The sequence below is a fragment of the Dama dama genome, chromosome 29 (genome assembly GCF_033118175.1).
Source record: "Dama dama isolate Ldn47 chromosome 29, ASM3311817v1, whole genome shotgun sequence".
In the NCBI taxonomy this organism is placed as follows: Eukaryota; Metazoa; Chordata; class Mammalia; order Artiodactyla; family Cervidae; genus Dama; species Dama dama.
In genome coordinates, this window is record NC_083709.1 from 69157567 (window position 1) to 69183764 (window position 26198).

The 26198-nt window shown below is 40.5% G+C and overlaps 1 protein-coding gene across 2 annotated transcripts in view; it reads right to left on the minus strand.

The window, feature by feature from the left end:
* XPA (XPA, DNA damage recognition and repair factor) overlaps positions 1–21600 on the minus strand; it is a 28127-nt gene extending 6527 nt beyond the window's left edge. Inside the window, exons 1-6 of one of the 2 annotated variants that reach the window (XR_009691132.1) lie at positions 21376–21600; positions 14000–14110; positions 10465–10570; positions 6413–6578; positions 4621–4738; positions 1273–1511 (exon numbers count right to left, since the gene is read on the minus strand). Coding sequence is in view for 1 of the 2 variants with exons in the window: in XM_061132632.1 (XP_060988615.1) it covers positions 4621–4738; positions 6413–6578; positions 10465–10570; positions 14000–14110; positions 21376–21547 (673 nt within the window). In the remaining variant the exon portion in view is untranslated. The remainder of the gene's footprint in view (positions 1–1272; positions 1512–4620; positions 4739–6412; positions 6579–10464; positions 10571–13999; positions 14111–21375) is intronic. The other variant, XM_061132632.1, reaches the window with a different exon arrangement.
* Between the last annotated feature and the right edge of the window lie 4598 nt (positions 21601–26198).

The following is a 26198-nucleotide window of genomic DNA, read 5'->3' on the forward strand; positions in this document are numbered from 1 at the left end:
TCATTTAAGCAACTTAAAATTTCGGAAAGTAGAGGTCAACTACTACTGCTGAGATTGACAAGAGGATAGTGAGGTCAGAGACTAGCAGACTGACAGAAGGTCCGCTAGGCCTCAGGAGAGCTGGGGAAACCCTGGGGGTGGAGAGGGGTGTGCCAGGCAGGCCGGAAAAGCCTGAGACTGCAGGAGACAGCAGCAGTTTGCCATGTTCCCGCCTCCTGGTCCCACTGGCCTAGAATTTCACAATGCAATGAACTGTGGACTACTTCTGTTGGAAGGTTCCAAAAATGCTCATGGTAACCATCAGTCTTGCTACTGCCTATCTTCAGAGACTGCTTCTATTTTTTACCCAAAGACATTTTCCCCTAAATGTTTGTTTCAGTGAAAAATATGTTTTATACCACTCTAAAATTTGTATTTCATCCAGCTTAGTATCTTAATTTTGCAAAAGAGGCAGCCTGTATTCAAAGAAGCCCAGTGCTGCTTATGAGGTAGACTCACAATAAAAGAACCAGTGGAGGGAGACCATGGACTTTGAGATACCTGATGGGACCCAGGGCAGGAAGTTCGGACACAGGGTGCCCGCCGGTAACTAGAGGGGGAAAATCGCAAGGAAATAACAACACATAGAAGCTTTGATTTTACTTTGTCCTCCAGAAACCAAGGATAGGAAACTGTGTCCTTCCAACTCTCCCGAGAGAAGCCCCCAAATACCCATAAATATAACCACAGGCCCAGAATGTAAAATGTTCACAAACTGAGAAGGAGCCCCCACATAGGATTTTCTTACCCACTTCTTTTGGGGAAAAAAAGTGGACACTAACAAACGATGAAAAGTAATCATTCTTTTTAAGAAGGCTAACCTCTACCAGTATTAAGAGAAAGCTGAGTATAACTCTAAAGAAAAACTTTACAGCCACCTTATCTGTGGACAGGAGCTGTGCAAACCCAGAATGTTGTGTATTTGCACCAGTTCAAAGTTCCATCCAATATCCAGGCGAATGCATTTCGCCTTTATAAAAACCTAGTTAAACTAAGCACCAGGGATGCCATCATTTCTACTTCTGCCTTCTCAGGTCTAAGAGAGTCAATGTGAATTTGAACAATTTGAATTTGCCAACGAGAAAATTCTCTTTCACTTTATCTAAATTTATACATACATACACACACACACCTTATATACTATCTATTTTTCTTCTCTAGTAAGATCAAGTCTTTCTCAAATTGCTAAAGGAGAAGACCATATTCTAAAAGCAGGTAAATGTAATCTCTTACCTTTCTATAAAGAAGTAAACTTTGTGTCAGCGTCTTTGTGGATCAAAATCAGAAGACCAAGAGGAACCAGGTTCCAATTCTTTCAGCTAAAAACACTTTCAGACTCGCTCCTCCTCCTCTCTGTCCCGAGCCTTCTGAGCAAAGTGCACAGCCAGCCCCTCGTCTCTAACCTCTAGTGTCTACGCCACTCCCAGCCCTCTGCGGCCCAGTCAGGCGGGCAGGAACATCTCCACCAACCTCTGAAGCAAATCAACAAGGAGAAGCCATAGTTAAAGCAGGCAGGGCATGGACCTCTGCACATTAAACACCAGAAGACGATGGAATAATGCTTATACAACTCGGAGAGAACTCAGGTTTTCAAATGCAAGAGAAACAGAAAAACATTCTTAGATTTGTAACAGGGTCTTAGAAAATATACCCCTCTAGTAACCACTTGGAAAAATTTCCTCAAAAAACATGCTTCAAGGAATAAACTAAAGAAACCAGTCGTAAGAGCTCCAGGAAAAACTTCAGGGAAAATTCAAAATCTTCAAGGATGAGAAAAATGCACAGTAGTTCATCTGGTGGTTAATAGCAGAAATTTAACACAGTGAGAAATGTAGTCAATTATATTTGAGTTTATACTTCTTTTAAAAATTATCTAGGCTAATTGTGTAAATCTTGAAAGAAATGTTCTATTCATGCTATTCAGCAGGTGTGACTATCTTAATAGAACTGTTTTATTAAAAAAATTAAACAGATGCCTTTTGTTGTCAGTCAGATCATCAGAATTCAGCCGCCTTTAGAGAACATCTTGACCAAACTACAGAAACAGTATCTAAGTAAAATTACAGACAGACCTTTTTCAAAAAGTATTTTACTCTGAAGGTACAAGTTCCTAATTCCTTTATCTGTTTATTATTGTCTATGCCAAAAGACCATAGCTGCTGCTGCTAAGTCACTTCAGTCGTGTCCGACTCTGTGTGATCCCATAGACGTCAGCCCACCAGGCTCCCCGGTCCCTGGGATTCTCCAGGCAAGACCACTGGAGGGAAGTGGTTTAAAGAGGCAGCTGAAAGGGAAGAGCTTACAAGATTCAAGGAGCTGGGGTTAACAAAAGCCTTAGGCTGATGTGTGATTAGTCTATAAATATGCCCTCCTCTCTCACACCCCTTAAGGTGTCACCTTACCCCTCCCATCGAGGGACTCCCGGAAGAGAGGAAGGCTTGTGGCAAAACATGGAAGAGATTAAAGAAAAGGACCAAATTCAAAAGAAGCCTTTCCAAATCCTCTCAATTGGCCCCGCAGGTATTTTGGAAGACTGTGGTACAGCGGTGGCTAATGTGGGGATGATTCTTCAATGAAATCCTCTTGCATGGCACAGTCTGCTATAGGAAACCTCTCTACAAAGCCATAAAAATGTGCTTACTCTCTGATTCAGCAAGTATGTTAAGTAACTATAATTTATATAAAGATGTATTTATCATGAGACTACCTGTCTCAATAAACTTCTTTTAAATTCAACTTTGATTTTTATTCTTCACTGTTAAGTCTATCAATTTATATATCAAAATTTTCATTTGTAATCAAAATTAAGAATGTTAAAATGCAAACTTGAAACACACCTAACTCTTCTTCCCCGTCCCATAATTAAAGAATAAAGTAATAACTGGCAAATACGTGAACACTTATACCAAGTCCAAGGATACATAAGTGAATTTTTTACCGCCTCCGTCACGTAACATCTGTCGGGGGAGATGAAGCTTTTCTCTAGAGCACCCTTCCACAGCAGCGCATGCCGAGCTGCCCCGTCCTTGTAGCAGCTTTAATACCGCCTGGCTGTGCTGCCTCCGGGACAGCACTCTGCCCGCGTTCTTGTCTAAGCAACTTACATATAATGTCTCATTGATTCCTTACAAAAACTTATATAAGGTGGGTGGTATTATAATCATTTTTATAGTTGAAGAAACTGAGATACAGAGGTAAAGGGTCGATAAACTGTTTATGAACTTCATAAATCTCCAATGGTGCTTCCATTTTTATATAAAAAAAAAATTTTAAGGGCCTATGCACAAAAAAGAACTGGAAACATAGACATTAAACTGTTACTGATGACTGTCCCTGGGTAGTAAAATTATGGGATAGAAAAGTTCTTTGTAGTTTTCTAACTTCTCTGTACAGCACATGAATTACTCTTATACTGAAAAGGTGGAAAGCAGTCCCTCACAATAAGAAGCAAAGTAGGCTGACATTCCATTTTTTTTTTTTTGGCTCTTTTGTTTGTGTTTAAGACATCTCAGCTATCTTCATTCACCCTCCAAAACCTCTTCTAAATCCTAAAAAATAAGCACAATTACTTATGATGGCCAAGACACTCATTTTAAATGGATCTATTTAGTATACGTATAACCCCGTATATACAGAGAACCTATGCTGTCTGTATAAACTAGACACCCCAGCGGGGCTCCACGGCTACCGAGGAGCACGTGCGCCTATTTATTTAAGCCTCTCTGGGGCTTCTGTGCCATAGCAACGAGTGTTCTCTGCGCTCCTCTGACACCCTATGTGCATCGCTAGCCCAGCATTATCACATCAGGATAACTTGACCAGTTCTTCTCCTCTGATCTACTGTGATTTCGGCATTTGTATTAGCACTGTGCCTGGGACACAGTAATTGTTGGATACACTAACGGACAGATGGACAGACAGACTTCTGCACATATGCATACACGGATGGATGGACAAATAAATACAGAGACAGATGGACAAAGGAGAAGAGTAACACAGACGGACAGATGTATGGTCAGAGGAATGAATGCAGACTCTCAGTCATGAAATCTTGGCTCCAGTCCCAACTTTCCAGCAACTGTGTAACAAGTCACTCTACCTTTCCAGGTCTTTTTTTCATATAAAAATAAAAATGATTAGACAGACTATCTGACATTAGAAGGTACCTTCTAGTTGTTAAGTCACATGACTAAGACTTAACGACATTGCCCCTTCATGTTAAGCAATTAGAGAGGTTTGCTGGTAGAAATCTTCACTTTGGATAACCCTGTGGGTCATATTAAGACTGAATTGATGCCAAATCCTTAACCGGAGGCACATCCCTGACCCTAGTACCATTCCTATACAAAACCATGATTCACTTTAAGATGAAGGCTTACATGCTTTTTTAGAATTGCAGTATTGTGAGGTTTGGACTCAAGACTTTCAAACACCAACCTACCCAAACTTTAAGCCTTTTGTTCTTAAATTTATGGGAAAAAAATAAAATTCAATTATATCTTTAAACTGGAAGAACTCAGCTAAAGGCTTTTTGCGAAGCAGCAGAGCACAGTCCTTCATGATGTAAATGCAGCCACTTACCTTTTACTTTTTTATCAAACTTCTTCTGTTTCATTTTTTCTCGATTTTTCTGTCGAACTTCCTTCGCTTCTTCTAATGCTTCCTGACTACCCCAAACTTCAAGAGACCTCTTCACAATCTGGAATACAGAATCCACATTTAAATTAGTTGTGATTCACTGCTGTAAAATAGTTATAATTATTAAATCCATAGGTCCCGAAGAATGATCAAGTGTAATTTTATAAATATTTATTTGAAATTTAAAAGGTTTTACATATTGGCTAAGGAAAAAAATCTAATAATATCTATATCTAAACTTATGAAACCCTCAGTAAATAAATGATGAATCAGATTACATACACGTGAAGCACAATAGAATCGGGGATGCCTGTGTATATAAATAAAGCTGCCCTCTGAGTGCCCTTGCTTTTTTGTATTCACATGAATCAAAGATTTGATGAATTTCGGCAGGATCACCAAAAAAAAAAATTGCTACCCAATTAGCCATAGCAGATCTAAATATGAGGTCATCTCTCAAAATCTCCCATCATAGGAAATCAAACAGTGCTACTCTACTTCTGAATCAATAACAGTTTACATCCATTCAACTAATTTCTGATCTTCAAATATGAATTTTTTTTTAAAACTTTGGTAGCTGAATGATCTAAAAAGTCTTTATTCTAGTTTAAAACCTTTGAATTTTATATATCTATAAAACATAAGATATTAAATATTATAAAGAATATATACATAAAAATACTCTTTGCAAACATTTATTTACATTTAGGGAAGTAATATACACACTGAGAGCCTACTCGAGATATCTCTCACAACATGTTAAGGGGACCAAAATGTCCATCAGTGAAGCCAAAATGAAATTTCTTAACACAAAGTGATATGTACTGTTATTTCATAAATTCTAACATTACATTTTCCACAATTTAACACCCCTGAAAATGCTGCATCACTAATGTACTTAATTGTATTTTAACAACTGAGTCAAAAAAGTGGTTCAGAAGAATTGGACTATGAACGTAAGGAAGTTCAGGAATACCTTAATCAATCTGCGGTACCTGCATTTTCCTTTTGAAGTACACACAAGCATGACTTATAGCAAAAGGGAGAAAAGCTACAGCAAGTCTAGTGACACCAGTTCAGTAAAAGAAAAGCCCCGAGTGAGAAGAGAGCACCGGGTCTGTTTCAACACCAGGACTTTTCTTTCATTTTAATGGTGCATAAAATAACGGTGAGTCTTTTAATCAACAGTGTCTGACACTTAGTGAAAATTCAGTATGTTTGGTTTTACACATGCCTTCTTTATTAGAACATACAGGATTTTCTCGTATATTCCAATCAAACTGTGCTCGAAAGCAATGCCTCCCAGTATTTTTTACATAATGGCATGAAAAAGAGTATTATTATATCTGTACCATTCTGGGGTAGATACAGGAAACTGGAATTAGATTCTAGGCATTTTGGAAATTCCTAAATTTTTTTTATGATTTTATTTGGGGGGTGGGTGGGCAAGGGAAACACTGCCTGACTTCTCTATTTCAAGCTTTCTTTAGTTTCCAAATGGTACTTCTAACAAGACCCAACAGTAATATATTTGCTCCAAAGTGCTACATCAAAAACATAATAAGTAAACATGTTATTTAATGTCATTATGTATGACTATGACTCATGCAAAACAAAAAAACAAACAGGATCTTTTTAAGTCAGTAAGTAAAAACTAAACTAATTATAACTAGTTTGTTGCTAAAACATCACCTAAACAAAGGTTTAAAATGACTGAATATAACTTATTAGAGACCTGTAATTTTAAGTAGAGTTTCATATCACCCCACTGTGAATGATGAGGATTCTTCTTCACAATAAATTTAAGAGCTGGTTCTCTTTTTTCTAAATCACAGTCTTTCAGAAGGTATTCTTCTTTTGCTTCTGTTTTAGTTATAAGCTTGTGTTTATCATCGGCATCTCTGAAACAGATTAAGTCCATCACATAAAGGAAATAAACTTTCAAGTAGCTCCATAACCTAGGGGCATACATGCCGAAAGAAACACAGAAATGCTTTTTCCTAAAACTCTCATGGTCAGATGAGCAGCATAAGAATTCCAACAGAAAAATATTTTTATTAATTCTGAGAAGCTGTGTCAGCAACAGGTCCATGTTATTTAACCTTTTAAGAATTTCTTTTTACTTAAGTTCCTCTTTTCCACAAGGAATTTGAAAAGACATGAGTACAGCAAATATAAATGATGACTAAGAAAATATAAAGCTTAAAGTCAGGATATAAGGAATATAAATACACAAGGTCCAACTGCACCAAATATAGGTGAGTTTCCAGTTGGCTCTTTCTCAAAGCCCAGGTAAAAATGGAGACACAGACAATGACATAGCTCTTCTCATTCACTGGTTCTCCATCTACATGCTAGGTATTATTCAAGGCACTCAGAATAAAGGAAATAAAATAAACCTTGTTTTCATGAAACTTACATTCTATTTAGGAAAAGACAATCAATAGCAAACATGACGACAGATAAAAGTGCTATAAAGTAATACAAAGCACAGTAAAGGCATAGAAATTTCCAGAGACTGGGTAATCAGAAAAGGCCAGTGGTGAGGGAGCATTTGAGCAGGGCCTTTAAGAAGTCAGAGAACAATTCTGAAAAGCTGGAGAAAAAATATCTCTAGCAGAGAGAAGAGTAAATGCAAAAGCTCTAAGACAGGAGTGTGCTTTGCAAATGGAGTTCATAGCAAGAGGGCCAGTGTGACCAGAATGCTTAAAGTTAAGTGACAGTGAGGAGTGATGGGAGATAAAGTCAGAGATAGGCAGGGGTCTTGTGAGTAATGGTGAAGACAATTTTATTTTGAATGGATTCAGTGCAGCTCAGTCCAGTTGCTCAGTCGTGTCTGACTCTTTGTGACCCCATGAACCGCAGCACGCCAGGCTTCCCTGTCAATCACCAACTCCCGGAGTTTACTCAAACACATGTCCATCGAGTCGGTGACGCCATCCAACCATCTCACCCTCTGTCGTCCCCTTCTCCTTCTGCCTTCAATCTTTCCCAGCATCAGGGTCTTTTCAAATGAGTCAGTTCTTCACACCAGGTGACCAAAGTAATGGAGTTTCAGCTTCAACATCAGTCCTTCCAGTGAACATCCAGGACTGATCTCCTTTCAGATGGACTGGTTGGATCTCCTTGCAGTCCAAGGGACTCTCAAGAGTCTTCTCCAACACCACAGTTCAAAAGCATCAATTCTTCTGTGCTCAGCTTTCTTATAGTCCAACTCTCACATCCATACATGACCACTGGAAAAACCACAGCTTTGACTAGATGGACCTTTGCTGGCAAAGTAACGTCTCTGCTTTTTAATATGCTGTCTAGGCTGGTCATAGCTTTTCTTCCAAGAAGGAAGCGTCTTTTAATTTCATGGCTGCAGTCACCATCTGCAGTGATTTTGGAGCCCAGAAAAATAAAGTCTGACACTGTCTCCACTGTTTCCCCATCTATCTGCCATGAAGTGATGGGACTGGATGCCATGATCTTAGTTTTCTGAATGTTGAACTTTAAGCCAACTTTCTCACTCTCCTCTTTCACCTTCATCAAGAGGCTCTTTACTTCTTCTTCACTTTCTGCCGTAAGGGTGGTGTCATCTGCATATCTGAGGTTATTGATATTTCTCCCGGCAATCTTGATTCCAGCTTGTGCTTCATCCAGCCCAGCATTTCTCATGATGTACTCTACTGCTGCTGCTGCTAAGTCGCTTCAGTCGTGTCCGACTCTGTGCGACCCCATAGACGGCAGCCCACCAGGCTCCCCTGTCCCTGGGATTCTCCAGGCAAGAACACTGGAGTGGGTTGCCGTTTCCTTCTCCAATGCATGAAAGTGAAAAGTGAGAGTGAAGTCGCTCAGTCATGTCCAACTCTTAGCGACCCCATGGACTGCAGCCTACCAGGCTCCTCCGTCCATGGGATTTTCCAGACGAGTACTGGAGTGGGGTGCCATTGCCTTCTCCGGTGAACTCTGCATATAAGTTAAATAAGCAAGAACAGAATATACAGCCTTGATGTACTCCTTTCCTGATTTGGAACCAGTCTGTTGTTCCATGTACAATTCTAACTGTTGCTTCTTGACTTGCATACAGATTCCTTTGCCTTTTCTAAGTCCAGCTTGAACATCTGGAAGTTCACGACTCATGTCCTGTTGAATCTGAATGAATTAGAAAGTGTTAAGAAGCCTTGAGTAAAAGGCTCCAGGAGAAGAGACTGATGGCGCAGAAGTGGGAGGAGAGGCCGGTTAGACGACTGCACGCGGTGGTCCAGGTAAGAGCCGCTGGGGGACCAGCCTAAGGCGTGACGGCACAGAGAATGGGAAATGATCAGATTCAGGATACGGCTTACGCCCTTAAACACAGAACCAGATGGATTTGGAATTAAACATGGAACACAGAAACAACCAATGAATGAAGCTGTCCTTTACTGAAACAGTGAACCCTGAGGAGGTATAGGACAGGGGAGGGGAGGGGGAGGACAGTTAATAACCAAGAATGACTTCAAGATGACGAAATAATTTCGAAGTATAAACCAAAAGAAGGAAAACTATCATTGTATGAATTCTATCATTGTCGAGGATGTTGGAAAAACACAGAACGGGTGGCTATATTCCCAATTATGTTTGAACTTCTCGAGTACTTTTCCAGACTGCTACATGTGCCGAGCTCACTCGGTCACATCCGGCTCTTTGCATGCAGCCCACCAGCCTCCTCTGTCCGTGGGATTCTCCAGGCAAGGATACTGGAGTGGGTTGCCGTTTCCTGCTCCAGCAGACTACTACATGACTTTAAGTTGATGATCACTGGCTTCCATTTTCTCATGGAAAAAGGTTACATGTGGTAATTTAGTTCCTGAATGCTATCCGTACTTTAAAGAGATAACACCGTGGCCCTTAACCACTGTGTGCATCGATGACATTGTTATGCATAAACACTGGGGACAGAGTTTATGATTCATAATTCCAACAGGTACCAGAACATTTCCCATCGCTGATCATGAGACCAGAAACACCTCCCATTCTAATCTTCCAAGGATTCTACTTGGCAACAGGTCGATGGTGCCGGCTCTCAACATCTGCAGCAGGGACTCTGCAAGGGCAGGTCCGCCAGGCATGTGAGCAGTTGATCTGGGGCTGAACATATAAGAAGTGGGCGCAGGGAGCAGATAGGAGGCTGAGTGAGAACCCAAGGCGGGATCTTCAGGTGTGAAAGACACCAGCACAGGACCTGAGGTGAGCAGGAGGCACAGAACCGACAGAGCAGTGAGGGGCAGCCGTGGTGACACAAAGAAGAGAAAGGCCAGGAGAGAAAAAGCAATGACGGAAGAATCTGATTCTTCCTCATCTATGCTCTCCCCTGCCAATTCAGGAGAACAGAAAACGAGTGGGAAGGAGGTGTTCTGAGCACCAGCAGGGTGGTTACACTCTCCTCCCCTCACGGAGGTGCCAGTCCTCTAACCAAGGTGGTCCCACGGCAGTCAAAGAGAGAAAAAGACAAATGGATCCTTCGGGGCGGGCTAAGAGAAGGATTAGGAGCCTGCTACTAAGAGACGGTTAAAGAAAAAAGCAAAAGGACGTATCCACGGCAGACCCAGGCCGTCCTTCCTATTGATGTGGCATGACTGGTAAGCACAGGCTTCCTGTATTTTTTTGGCAAAATGGAAAACACAAAAATTTTAGGAAACTCTCAAAAAAACAAATTATGAAAATGTTGAATCCAAATGGATCAAATCATTATTTTGCCCTAAACCAACATGCAAACGTTAAACTTCAGTAATTTAGAACATGCTCTGAAATAAAAATAAGTACCTGCAATTATCACAAGTTGCCAAATCAAAGTGGTTCATAAGGTAAGAATCCATGAACTCTTTACCACATTCTTCACATATAACATAATCAAATTCCATAACAGGTCCTAAAGAATGGAAAATTCATTCTTAAGTTCCCTTTTTGTGTGTAATTAGAATACATTTTCCTCTATTTTATTAGCTTACGAAATGTATTTTATGACTGATACAAATATATTTACATATGAAAACATAAAACTTGAAGTAATCTTCCATTTATTAAAAAAATGTTTAGAGGAAAAAAGAAATGAGAAAGGAAATAATGTAAAGGAAAAATTATCAACTCGTTCAGTACTGCTGAACTCAAACCACATGTAAAGTACTTGTGTTAGTAATACTTCTGTATTGCTGCTCTAACAATTTACTACAAATTTAGGGGCTAAAATAACACAAACTTATTTTATCACAGTCTGGAGTTTATACGTCTGACACAGGTCTCAGTGGGCTAGAGGCATAGCAGAGTTGCGCTCCTTTCTGGAGGTTTTGGAGGGACAATCTATCACCCTGCCATTTCCAGTTATAGAGGCCACCTGCATTCCTTGACTCACGACTCCCTTCCTCCATCTTCAAAGCCAGCAAACTGTAGCTTCTTATATCACTATGACTTCTTCCATGATCACACCTACCCCAGACTTTCTCCTGCCTCTCTCCTACTTTTAATGATGCTTGTGATTACAGCTGGATAACCCAGAATAATCTCCTCACCTCAAGGTCTTTAACCTTAATTTTATCTGCAAAGTGCCTTTTGCTCTGTAAGGTAATAAATCCACAGATTCCAGGGTGATTAGAAGGTGGGCACTGCTCGGGACCATTACTCAGCCTACCACAGGACAGATGACAGCACAAAGATTAGTCCCAAGGTGGAAGCAAGGCGGGTGAGCTGCTTACACATAAGGGAGATGGACATAACATATAGCACAGAAAAGAACAGTGAAGAGCAAAACAAAAGTAAAGAAGAGACAACACAGAATTCACTTTCAAGTGGGAAACTCCCTCCATTCCACCTCCTACCAGCAGAGTAAATGGCTTCCTCTTCATCTGTCTCCACTACTAGACTGAAAATCTCTAAAGGGTAGAGATTGTACTTAAGCTATACAACCTCAACACCCACTATGGAAACTACTCCAGGTAAAGTAAAGCAGAATTTTTAAAAAAGATTTCAAATACCCAGCTAAGGGTCTTTATCCTGTAGAATTGTTTTCTTTTTATCAGCAAATCTGAAAGTTTTACTAATGAGTCTTTAGGATGACGGCCACTGCCCACCCCCAACTCTGAGAACTGCCACTAGTCCCAGCGGGAAGAAAGATGGAGTTGTCATCTGTTTGTAATTCGTTCAACGTATTCCCATCACTGCCTCTCCTTACCTACTTCCAACACAAGAAGGTCAATTAATATTCCAGCACTTCTTAATCTCACGAATCTCCAAGCCCTAACAAAACCCAAGTTACCAGATGTACGATTTGCAAATATTTTCCCTCATTCAATAGGTGGTCTTTTCGAAGGTTTCCTTTGCTATGTGGAAGCTTTTTAATTTGACCCATTTTTTTAACAGTTGTTTCTTTTTTTTTAATTTTTAAAAAATATATCAGCTATAATTTATTTAAAGCTTTAGTTTCAATTATGAAGGTTCTGCCTTTATTGCCTCTGCTTTTGGTGTCATATCCAAAAATATCATTAGCAAGACCAATGTCAAGGAGCTTTTCATGCTTTCTTCTAGGAGTTTTATGGTTTGTCTTACATTTAAATCTTTCATCTATTCTGAGTTATTTTGTATGATGTAAGACAGTGGCCTTATTTCATTCTTTTCCATGTGACTGTCCAGTTTTCCCAACTCCATTTATTAATGTCCTTTCTCTACTGCATATTCTTGGCTCCTTTATCATAAATTACCTGACCATACATGTAGGCTTTTTCTGGGCTCTCTCTTCTGTTCCACTGATCTATGTGTCTGTTTTTATGCCAATATCATACTTATTTTCATTATGATGGCTTTGAAATATAATTTGAAATCAGGGAGCATGAGGTCTCCAGTCCTGTCCTTCTTTTTCAAGATTCAATGGCCATTCAGGGTCTTTCATTGTTCGTATGAATTAAAAATTTTTTCTATTTCTGTGGGAAAATGCTATTGGAATTTTGGCCGGGCCTGCACTGATTCTGTAGATTGCTTTAGGTACTCTGGACATTTTAACATTAGTAACTCTTCCAACCCAGGAGCATAGAATGTCTTTCCATTTAGTTGTGTCTTCTTCCATTTCTGTCTTAACAGTTTTCAGTGTACAAGTATTTCACCTCCTTGGTTAAATTTATTCCTAAGTATTTTATTATTTCTGATAAATAGGCAGTTGTAAATAGGACTGTTTTCTTAATTTCTCTTTCTGATAGTTCACTAGTAGTGTACAGAAATGCAACAGATTTCTGTGTATTGATTTTGTTTCCTGAAACTTTACTGAGTACATTTATTAGTTTACACATACACATGTGTATACACATATACATGTTTCAGAAATCCCAAGTTCATCCCCATGATTTTAATCTTTCCAATTTTGATCCATTCCCATAGGGTTCTTTCTTGCCTTCTCCCATTCTATATTTGTATGCCCCTTCTTCCACAATGAGAACCCTGGCTCCCAACATCAAGAAATACATTTGTCTATCTGAGCCAATAATACATCTAAAATAATCTCAAAACTGCTTCCCTCATATCACTCTATAAAATGAGTTCAGGAATGTTGCAGTTTTTCCCCTTACCCCACCGATCTCAAACTGAGGATATACTGTCAAATACTACGCTCATAAATCATGTGGACTAGTTCCTTCTGTCCTCCCCCTCTTCAATATGTGTTAATTCATTTGGAAAAATACATCCGCTTGTTTATTTGCTTTTAGGTTGTTTACTGTTTCTATATATGTTAACTTAACTCTTTTTAAATATGTAAACTTTACCAGGAGTATACATACTATTGGGCCAGTTACCCAACTGCTGCGAATCGGAGAGCTGGACAAAAGTTTACCTCCAAATATATTCACTGCAGGAATAATTATTAGAATAGAGAAAAGAAACAAAAGAGCTGCATTTAAATGAACCATGGTACAGCCATCAAATGGAATACTATGTAGCCATTAAAAAGAAAGCTCTGAAAGAATATTTGAGAAATGGGGAAACCACTTTTCCTCTAAACATGAAGAAAGAATGTGCTAAATTTTATCTCTTGCATTCAAGACCCTCATTTCAACCTATCAAGATAATTTTAAGTATTTATTCTATCAACCTATTATAAGACCAAGAGCATCAACTCTAAGCATATTAACCACATTTTTAAATGAATCTTCCAAATTTGTTTAATTTTTAATCTGCTAGCAAAACTGCCAAATTTTATCATTCTTATGAAGTCCACTTGCTCACTAAGTGTGCCATTTTTAACATCAGTTTGCAAAAAATCATGCCTGTTATTCAAAATGACCAGTCTAGATATCTGTTTTTTGAAAACCCACTTTACCTGGTTGATGAACAACTTTTCCAACTGTATGTTCTTCTTCCTCCACCTCCTCCAGGATGAAGCCTCCTCCCGTGTCAATTATCTTTGGGGCTGCTTTTACATTAGCCACGCCTACAAAAGTTAAGAAGTGGTCAAGAAATGAACCAGGTAAGCCCGTATGCTCCCCTGTGTATAAACAGGAACTTTCAAAAATTTACTATATATCAAACAAGACAAGATGTCCACTATTACCACTTCTATTCAACATTATACTGAAGGCCCCAGTCACTGTAATATGGCAAGAAAACAAGACAAGCATAAAGGCTGAAAAGGGTAAATCAGTATTTATTCACAGATGCTGTGATTATGTAATAGAGGACATCCATAAGAATCTACAATTAGAATTAAGAAATAATACCTAGGAATAGATGTGTAAAACCTCTATACTGAAAACACCACAACAGAAATCAAAGTCACTTCTCCCCAAATTCACCTAAAGATTCAATGTGATCCCAGTAGGTACTTGCAAGTGTGTGTTGGGGGTGGGGAGGAATAATGGGAGCTGACAAGCTGATCTAATGCTTATATGTAAATACAAAGAACAGAGAATAGACAAGATAATCCTGAACAAAACTAGAGAATTTACACTACCCAGATTTAAAGATTTACTACAAAGCTTCAGTAATTATGACGGTGTAGTACTGAAACAAAGACAAAAAGACCAGTGTAACAGAGTCCTGTTAATAGATCTCCACATATTTACAGCAAAGGCTTAACTTACCGCAAAGGCTCCAAGGCAATTCAGTGAGAAAAAGATAGTATTTTCAATAAACGATGCTAGGATTTATGACTAAGGCACTTCTACAAAACAGTGAGGAAAAGATGGTCATTCCAATAAATGAACTTTGACTCTATCGCATACAATATACACAGAACAATTTTTAAATGGATCACAATCTTGAACATAAAAGGTAAAATAAAGCTTCTAGAAGAAAACATAAAAAAACTTTATGAACTTGAGGTAGCCAAAAACTTCTTACACATGACATACACATATCCACCATAAGAGAAAAACTGCTTAATTGAACTTGACTGAAACTATTATAACTTCAAATTTTATCAAGATGGTGGAGTAGAAGGATGTGCACTCATCTCCTCCTGCAAAAGCACCGAAATCTACACTAGCTGTTGAACAACTAGGACAGGCGAACACTAGAACCCACCAAAAAACACACCCCATGTCCAAAGACAAAGAAGCCACAACGAGAAGGGAAGGAAGTTTACAGAAGCCTCTTAGCCTCATTCACCAGAAAGTGAAAGTATTGATCAGTTGTGTCTGACTCTTTGCGATCCCGTGGACTGTAGCCTGGACAGGCTCCTCTGTTCATGGAATTCTCCAGGCAAGAATTCTGGAGTGGGTTGCCATTTCCTTCTCCGGGGAACATATGTATAAGACCATCAGAAGAAGAACCACAATCCCACAGCAGCTAGAACAAAAATCACAGGACAGAAAATCAGGATGAAAAAGACAGTTATGTCCCAGGTGAAGGGACAATATAAACCCCCTGGAAAAACAACTAAATGAAGCGGAGACAGGCAACCTTTCAGAAAAAGAATTCAGAATGATGGTGAAGATGACACAGGACCTCAGAAAAAGAACGGAGAAGATGCAAGGAATGCTTACCAAAGAGTCAGAGGCACTAAAAACACACACACACAGATGAAGGATACCTAGAAGGAATCAACAGCAGAATAACTGAGGCAGACGAATGGATAAGTCACCTGGAAAGCAGAATAGTGGAAATCATGGCTGCAGAACAGAATATAGAAAAAATAATGGGGGGGTGGGGGGAATGAAGACAGCCTAAGAGACCTCCGGGACATGAAACACACCAACATTCGCATTATAGGGGTTCCAGAAGGAGAGAGAGAAAGGACCAGAGAAAATATCTGAAGAGATAATAGTTGAAAACTTCCCTCACATAGGAAAGGAAATAGTCAACCAAGTCCAGGAAGCAGAGTCCTAGGCAGGATAAACCCAAGGAGGAACACACCAAGACACGCAGTACTCCAACTGACAAAAATGAGAGACAAAGACAAAATGTTAAAAGGAACAAAGGAAAAGTGACAAATAACATACAAAGGAACTCCCATCTGGTTATCAGCTGATTTCTCAACAGAAACTCTACGAACCAGAGGGAACCACACGACATACTTAAAGTGTTGAAAGGAAAGAGCCTACAACCAAGAACACTCTACCTAGCAAGATTCTCATTCAAATTTGATGGAGAAATCAAAAGCTTTCCAAACAAGCAGAAGTTAAGAGAATTCAGCACCACCAAACCAGCTTTACAACAAATGCTAAAGAAATGTTTCTAGACAGGAAACACAAGAGGAGGAAAAGACCTACAGAAGATAAGCCCAAAACAATTAAGAAAATGGTAATAGGATCATATATATTAATAATTCCCTTATATGTAAATGGATTAAATGCATCAAGCAAAAGACAGACTGGCTAGGCAGGTGAAAATGTTCAAATACACACTTCCACTTACCACATCACTCTGCTTGACCTCCCAAGTTGTATGTAATTATTTTATATTGTTAAGTTAATCTTGTTCCCATTATGGCTTACAACTGTAACTATCTTTTATTTTTTTGTCTGGCTATTGATTGTGGAAACTGATAAACATCTTTTACTATTGTGATTATGTAACTATTACTCAATACTGTTGTACCATGATTGGTCAACAGAAAAATAATTCTATGTCACCCAGACTACCATTTAATAGAAAAACCCTGTAATCACTTTTTAAAATCCAGATGCATATCAGAATTATCTTGGAATTTTTTGAAAAATACAAATGCCCAGGTATTGTTTTTCTTCTCCAAAGCTCCAGATATGTCTCTAATGAGCAGCCATGTTTAAAAACAACTGGACTACATGATTATCTTTTACTTTTATCTAGTTTGTTTCACATTTTCTATTTCATATTCAGTGCTCCCATTTCATTTAATTTTCCAATTTCTCCATCTTTTTTTTATGTTCTTTCTCAAGCCTTTATCAAGTGTAGTAGAAAAGCTTTTATATACAAATATATAAACAGTAGGTATAATACTTTTAGAAAACACGAATTTTGCCTAACTAAAAAATGTATGACAGTTTGATTCCACTTGCTTGACTTCGTATGAACAAAACGCTAGATTTCGAATTTAAAAAAAATAGATATGCAACAAACAACAAAGGTTTACAGTACAGCACAGAGAACAATGCTCAATACCTTGTAATAACCTGCAATGAAAAATAACCTGAAAAGTAACACACGTGTGTATGTATAACTGAACCACCTTGCTATGCACCCGAAACATTCACTATAAGTCAACTCACTTCAATAAAATACATAAAGGAAAAAACCTCTATTCATCAAAAGACACCATTATGAGAGTAAAAAGACAAGATGAAACCTGGCAGAAGCTATTTGCAATATGTATATCTGACAAAAGACTCATATCCAGAATACACAGTGAAATTGTATAAACAGGCGTCCCTGGTGGCTCAGATGGTAAAGAATGCTCCTGCAGTGCAGGAGACCCCAGGTTTGATCCCTGGGTTGGGAAGATCCCCTGGAGAAGGGAATGGCAACCCACTCCACTATTCTTGCCTGGAGAATCCCATGGACAGAGGAGCCTGGCGGGCTACTGCTAAGGGGTCACAAAGAGTCAGACACAACTGAGCAACCAACACTTTCACTTCAGTAAAAGAAAGACGGAGCCTTAAAAAAAGGCAAAAGCCCAGAAGGGAAACTTCACAAATGAAAACACACAAATATCCAGTAACCACAAGAAAAAGGTCTATCATTAGAAATGATGAAAATACAAATTAAAACCATAATGAAATACCACCACTCCCACCAGAATACTCAAAATGAAAAAGACTGACAATACCAAATGAGGATGTGGTATTGAGACTGTCATACATTGCTGGTAAGATTCTAAATTGATATAATCACTGTTTGGCAATGCCTTAGTTCAGTTCAGTCGCTCAGTCGTGTCCGACTCTTTGTGACCCCATGAACCACAGCACACCAGGCCTCCCTGTCCATCACCAACTCCCGGAGTTTACTCAAACTCATGTCCATTGAGTCGGTGATGCCATCCAATCATCTGATCCTCTGTTGTCCCCTTCTGCTCCTGCCCTCAAACTTTCCCAGCATCAGGGTCTTTTCCAAGGAGTCAGTTCTTCGCATCAGGTGGCCAAGGTATTGGAGTTTCAGCATCAGTCCTTCCAGTGAACACCCAGGACTGATCTCCTTTCGGATGGACTGGTTGGATCTCCTTGCAGTCCAAGGGACTCTCAAGAGTCTTCTCCAACACCACAGTTCAAAAGCATCAATTCTTCGGCGGTCAGCTTTCTTTATAGTCCAACTCTCACATCCATACATGACCACTGGAAAAACCACAGCCTTGACTAGATGGACCTTCGTTGACAAAGTAATGTCTCTACTTTTTAATATGCTATCTAGGCTGGTCATAGCTTTTCTTCCAAGGAGTAAGCGTCTTTTTATTTCATGGCTGCAATCACCATCAGAAGTGATTCTGGAGCCCAAAAAATAAAGTCTGACACTGTCTCCACTGTTTCCCTTCTATCTGCCATGAAGTGATGGGACTGGATGCCATGATCTTAGTTTTCTGAATGTTGAACTTTATTTAAGCCAACTTTTTCACTCTCCTATTTCACTTTCATCAAGAGGCTCTTTAGTTCTTCTTCACTTTGTGCCATAAGGGTGTTGTCATCTGCATATCTGAGGTTATTGATATTTCACCCAGCAATCTTGATTCCAGGTTGTGCTTCACCCAGCTCAGCATTTCTCATGATGTATTCTGCATATACTAAAGCTAAATATACATTCCCCCTAGGAGCGAGGATTACATTTCTAGGTATATACACAATAGAAATGTGTGCATATGTCCACCATAAAACATATATCAAAATGCTCACAAATGTTTTCCTTTTAATAGCTCCAAACTGGAAACAACCCAAATTTCCATCAAACGGGAAATGGAAAAACTACAATGTAATAACACAAAAGAGTACTATGGAACATATAAATGAACACATTACCAATACATGCAACAACCGGGATGAATCTCTTAGGTATTACTTTGAACAAAAGAAGCCAGATACTGTATGATTCCATTTATATAATGTTCAAAAACAGATGGTACTAATCAAATCCTCAGAAGAGTAGTTACTTCTGAGGGTGAGTAACTGACCAGGAAGTGACAGTAGGGAAACTTCTAAGGTTCTGGAAGTGTCAGTACAGTATATTGATGCTGTGGTATTAGACACGAGCATTCACACAGGTAAAATTCAGATAAGTGCATTTTACATTAATGTATGTTATAACTAACTCTTTAAGACAATGAGGTATTATTCTGCTTAAATCACTCCCCTTCCCTGGCCTCAATTTCTTTTTCTATTATATACAGGGATTAGAGTATAATAAACCTGTTTCTACAGTTAACAGCAATTTTCATATTTGACTACACCGCCCGTTCATCTCCTTATATCCCTGCATTAGCCTGAGTGCTTTTATCTCTGTAATTCTGAAAAATAGTTTAGCATTCCATGAATATTTACTGACTGGATAAAAAATGTACCAGAATATGATTTTGATTTCATGAATGTCCTAAGAAGGGAAGCTGTGGTTATTAAGACTATAATTAGAACAGGATCCTGAACAATGCTGCTGCTGCTAAGTCACGTCAGTCGTGTCCGACTCTGTGCGACCCCACAGACGGCAGCCCACCAGGCTCCCATCCCTGGGACAATGCTAAATCAGGCCAAAAACCAAGCCCCATTTCTCTCCACTGCTGTGCCGTGCATTTCCCCAAGCCTGTAGCACTACTCTTAGCAACACATTCTAAGCAAGTTCTTCTCAGTCTTTTTCAAGGCATATGTCATAGCACACACAGAATATGAAAACTATACAGATGGAAATAAAAGTATTACAAAGAACAAAAATCTCAGCACCTAACTAACTCGAAGCACACACTGTCTATAATGCAACAACACAGTTCAGTTCTTTGGTAAATGCCCAAAAAATCTTACAAGATATTCATGCTGCCTTGCTTTCCATTATCAGACATTTAATACCACTTTATGCTCTACTTTGCACCCCTGTCCCATAGCCATTTTACACATTTAGAAGTCTTTATGGAATCATGAATATGAATTAATCCATGCAGATGAAGAACATTTTGTCCTGACCCTAGAATGCTTAAAAGTGGTCAAAATGTGCAGATTCTGTGTCAGGATGAATGAATACAGACAGGCAGCTAGCTCTTTTCACTCTTCCTTTCTTCTGGCTGATGAGAAGGGGTAGTAGATGACACAGTTCTGACAGAGCTCAACTGCTCAGGTAGGTTTGGACACAGGTTTAGGAAAACAGGTGCTTCACATTATAGAGGCAATCCTGAAGAACCACACGTCAACCAAACTGTACTTCTCTGGGGAAAATAACTGGTTGACCCCCACTGGAGAACTACATGATAGGCAAAGAAATAGGCAGCCAAGTGCTGCTTTAAGAAAAGGGAAAGAAGAAATCCAAGCAAGAATAACAGCCCTTCATCCTAAGAGTGAGAGAAATGCCTAGTATAGCAGAGGCAACTAGTGAGCAAGGAAGGGCTCTGAATCCAGGGTCAGACGACCTGAGTTCTAGTCCTGATTAGCCTTTGCACTTGCAGGGATGAACCTGAGCAAACCCCCTTTCCTTTACTGATCCTCAGTTATCATCTCAGGACAACACTGATACCAAGCCCTGCACTAAAGACCTCCAGGTTAGCTGTTTGAATCAAATGAGCCAATCTAAAAAACGTGAAGCACAACAGGTGCACTCTGCTACCCCCAGGAAGGCAGGAGCTAGGCTCTGTCTGCTCCCAGCGCGTAGCAAGCACTGCGTATCAGCCCGTGTCATACGGATGCATGAAGGAGCTGGCGCAGGACTACTCCTCAAATGTGCTGCAAGGTCTAAGAGCTTTACACAAAGACCACCCCCTGGGGCCCGCGGAAATCGCAGGAAGAGAACAGCGAGGGGGAGCTGAGACACTGGCTGGCACCTCCAGACGGCGAGGGAGGCCGCATCCCCAAACTAAGGACGGTGGCTGGACCGCCCAAGGCAGGGAGGAAAGGCCAGGGCGGGGAGTCAGGGTCGCCTTGTGGTCGTGGGCAGTCCGCAGTGACAATGTCCGACGCGCGGGTCCCCTACCCCCTCCACCCGCCGCGACCCGGGACTGCACCAGCGTCTGCGCTCAGACGCGAGAGGAGGACGCCCCGCCCAGGATGCGGCCCCGGCCCCCAGAAGAGAAGAGGCAGGCGCCGCCAAGGGCCCAACGACCTCCAGTAGTCGCAGCTGCCGTCGCCGGGTAAGGCCGGGCCGCCAGCCGGGCCTGGCGCAGCATCAGCGCCCGCTGCCGCTTCCGCTCGATGCTCGCCCGCACTGAGGCAGGCAGCTCCGTTGGTTGTTCTGAAGCCGCCGGCGCCGACGAAGCTTCGCCGGCGGCGGCCATCTCCGACCTGCCCGAGCGGCCGTGGCTCTAGGTCCGCGCACGCGCACTGGTGGCCCACAGCGCGCCCAGGGCTCCCCCTCGCGGAGCCGCCAGCACCGCCCCCTGGAGGGAGCGCAGCTGCGCAGTCAGAGACGGAAGTGGGGGAGGAGAGGGCGGGGCGTGAGGCCTGCGCACGCGTCGGCGCGGAAACTTCCTGCCGGTTCGTAATCCAGGGCTAGAGCCGGTGCGGAGATCGATGATCAGAATCTGGTCACCTCTGAAATAACAGTTTCGCTTGGTAGTTCAGAATATGGGCTTTGGAGTCGGTTCAGTTGCTCAGTCGTGTCCGGCTCTTTGCGACCCCATGGACTGCAGCACGCCAGGCCTCCCTGTCCATCACCAACTCCCGGAGCTTGCTCAAACTCAATGTCCATCGAGTCGGTGATGCCATCCAGCCATCTCATCCTCTGTCGTTCCCTTCTCCTGCCTTCAAAATTTCCCAGCATCAGGGTCTTTTCCGATGAGTCAGTTCTTCGCATCAGGTCGCCAAAGTATTGGAGTTTCCGCTTCAACATCAGTCCTTCCAATGATATTCAGGACTGATTTCCTTCAGGATCGACTTCTTTGATCTCCTTGCAGTCCAAGGGACTCTCAAGAGTCTTCTCCAACATCACAGTTCAAAAGCATCAATTCTTCAGCACTCAGCTTTCTTTATAGTCCAACTCTCATATCCATACATAACTACTGGAAAAATCTTAGCTTTGACTAGACAGACTTTGTCGGCAAAATAATGTCTCTGCTTTTTAATACGCTATCTAGGTTGGTCATAGCTTTTCGTCCAAGCAGCAAGAGTCTTTTGATTTCATGGCTGCAGTCACCATTTGCAGTGATTTTGGAGCCCAAGAAAATAAAGTCTCTCACTGTTTCCATTGCTTCCCCATCTATTTTCCATGACATGATGGGACCAGGTGCCATGATCTTAGTTTTCTGAATATTGAGTTTTAAGCCAGCTTTTTCACTCTCCTCTTTCACTTTCATCAAGAGTTTCTTTAGTTCCTTTTCGCTTTCTGTCATAAGGGTGGTATCATCTGTGTATCTGAGGTTATTGATATTAATCCCTGCAATCTTGATTCCAGCCTGTGCTTCATTAAGGCCAGCATTTTGCATGATGCACTCTGCATATAAGTTAAATAAGCAAGGTGACAGTATACAGCCTTGACCTACTCCTTTCCCAATTTGGAACCAGTTGATTGTTCCATGTCCGGTTCTAACTATTGCTTCTTGACCTGCATACAGGTTTCTCAGGAGGCAGGTCAGGTGGTCTGGTGTTCCCATCTCTTTAAGAATGTTCCACAGTTTGTTGTGATCCACACAAAGGCTTTAGCATAGTCAATAAAATAGACGTAGGTGTTTTTCTGGAACTCTCCTGCTTTTTCTATGATCCAATGGATGTTGGCAATTTGATCTCTGGTTCTTCTGCCTTTTCTAAATCCAGCTTGAACATCTGGAAGTTCTTGGTTCACGTACTGTTGGAGTCTGGCTTGGAGAATTTTGAGCATTACTTTGCTAGCATGTGCGATGAGTGCAATTTTGCAGTAGTTTGAACATTCTTTGGCATTGCCTTTCTTTGGAACTGGAGTCCGACTTGGGTTAAACCCTATCCCTGACACTTGCCCTCTGCATGACTTCAGAAAGTCATGAATTAACCTGAATTCAGTTTCTCCAGTAGTAAAATGAGGATAATTATGGAACCACTTCCACGGTTGTTAGGAGGATTAGATGCAGCCTTTTAGCACAATGCCTGGCACACAGAAAGATTCCAAAAATGATGGCAGCTAGTAGTAACAGTAGTGCCAATTCAAGAGAGATCAACAGATGATTGGCCTGAATATATTGAATGCCTGGCCTAGGGGGACAGGGTCTTTTTAGATTTTGGTTTAAACAGCAGAGAACACCTGGGTTTTCACTTGCTGTGTGACATCATACGGATGTAGCACCAGGTACCCAAGGCTGGTAAGCAAGAGCTCGGCTATCTTTTCCTAGAATATTTCTTCAGTGTGGATGAGCTGCCACCAAGCAGACAGTGGGTTTGGAATTTGAGCCAAATCCTAACTTCCCAAATGTGTGGCAAATTTAGCAAATGAAACATTGCATGATTTTCTTAAAATGTATGATTTTTATTACAAATAAAACTTAACTAAAGCCAGCAAACATTAAGTTCTAATTACTACATGTACCATTTGGAACTAGGTTTTAGAGCAAGCTGGCACACTGCAGTTTCCCTCAATATTCAATGATTAAAGTTTGAGAAACGTTAAGTTAGTGGTTCTATCAGTTATACATATATTCAAGCTGAAAGACCTTATATAAAACATATAAATGCTGAGATTTTCTGGTTGAACTGGAGACAGAAACCTCAAGCCATCATTACTGCCTTTCCCCTCAGATTGCTCCCTATCCATTGATCTTGTCCAGGTGATAAAATCTCAAATTCTATTTGACACCAAAAGCATGAGCAGCAAAAGAAAACTCAGTTAAATTTAACTTCATCAAAATTAAAAATTTTTGTTCATCAGAGGACACCATCAAGAAAGTGAAAAGACAACTCACAGAATGGGAGAAGATATTTGGAAATCATATACAGGTTCCCATGTCCCCTATCCAAAAGTAGACCATTGCTAAGAAATCTTTTGTAAACCAAAATGCCACAAAGCAAAGAAGCAATTGCTTAGAACACATCTTGCTAATGAATATGTATGCACAAAATAAGTGAAGATAAAGCGCAGATGCTCAGAGACAGTTCACAGCTTGGTGACTGGATGCCAAGGTGCTGAGGGTAGATCCAGGGGAAGGAGCTTCCTGATGTCACTCTCTCAAAGTGTGCTGCCTCTGTAATGGCTCGTTGCAAAACAAAAATGACACATGTAGAGAACAAAGGTGTGGATACCAAGGGGGGAAAGGGAGGGAGGAATTGGGAGATTGCTATTGACAAATATAGACTACTGTGTATAAAACAGAGAACTTATGATAACTATCGAGCTACTGTATAGTACAGGGAACTCTACTTAGTGCCTGCTGGGACCTAAATGGGAAGGAACTCCAAAAAAGATGGGATGTATGTATATGTATAGCTGATTCACTTTGCAGAAACTAACAATGTAAAGCAATTATACTCAAATACAAATTAATTTTTTGAAAATGCAAAAATGGGTACTAGTGAAGGTCTTTCATAAGTGCAAAATGACATGAAGCAAAGTTGAAAAGCAAGAGATATACCTGTATCTAAAAAGGGAATTCTTACAACTAAGTAACAAAAAGACAATGGTTTGTAAATGAGCAAAGGACTTAAATAGATATTTTTCTACAAATGGCCAAACAAGCACAATGAAAGGATATTCATCATTAGTGAAATGGAAACAGAAAAGCATCAGATTAAAGTGAGGTGAGAGACCATTTCACACCAACTACATGACTAGAATTAAGAGAAAAAAGAAAACAAAATAGCAAGTGTTAGCAAGGATGTGGGAAAATTGGCATCCTCCTAGTAGGAATGTAAAACAATGTTGCTGATGGCTAACTGGTGTGGCTATCCTTCAAAAAGCTAAACACTGTCAGCAATAAGTCAGCAATTTCACTTCTGGGTAAAAAGAACTGAAGGCCTCAAAGACTGAAAACAGGTGTTCACACAAAAACTTGCATACAAATGCTCATAGCAGCACTATTCACAATAACCAAAAGATTGAAACTACCCGAATGTCCATCAAATGATAAACACAAATAAAATGTGGCATATCCATACAAGGAAAATAATTCAGCCATAGAAAGGAAGTACCGACACATGCTACAACATGAATGAACCTTGAAAATATTATGTGTTTCTTTTATATGAAACATTTGTAATAAGCAAACCCATAGTAACATAAAAGGCATATTAGTGATTGGCAGGGACTGAGGGGAGAAAGAGATGAGAAGTGACTGTTTAATTAATGTGGGGTTTCCTTTGGGGGTAATGAAAATGTTCTATTGCGGCAGTTTCACAACATTGTGAATGTACTACATGCTACTAATGGTAAATTTTATAATAAGTTTTTTAAAAATTCAAATTCTGACTGGGCCCAGGCAGGTAATGGAAGTTAATGAATCCATCCAGGTGTCGCACTCCGGTAAAGTGGAGTGTGAGGGCCCCTCTAAGGGAAAAGCTACCGCCTAGCTCCAGTGAGCAGACAGAGTTTGGGCCCCTTGTTGCCAACTGCCCAATATTTGAAGAAAAATAACTGCTTCTCAAATTGTAAAGCACATACAAATCACCTGGTGATCCACTTAAAATGCCGATTCTGATTCAGCAGGTCCTTGGTGGGACTCGAGCTTTGCATTTCTAATGAGCTCCCTGATGGAGTTGCAGCTCCACCAACCACCGGTCTAATAGTAACGGTCAGGTCCACAGGTTCCCAAACTTGGCTGCACCCTGGAAGCCCCCGGGGAATTTAAAAAACACAGATTCTGATGTCATTGGTCAGGGGTGGGATCTGGGTATTAGGATTTTATAAAGCACCCCACCCCTATGATTCTAAGGGGCAGCACACTCTGAGCACCCCAAATGACCCCCCTAGACTCTGCGCAGCTCTAAGAGCCCCGGTGGACATGAGTTTGAGCAAACTCCGGGAGACGGTAA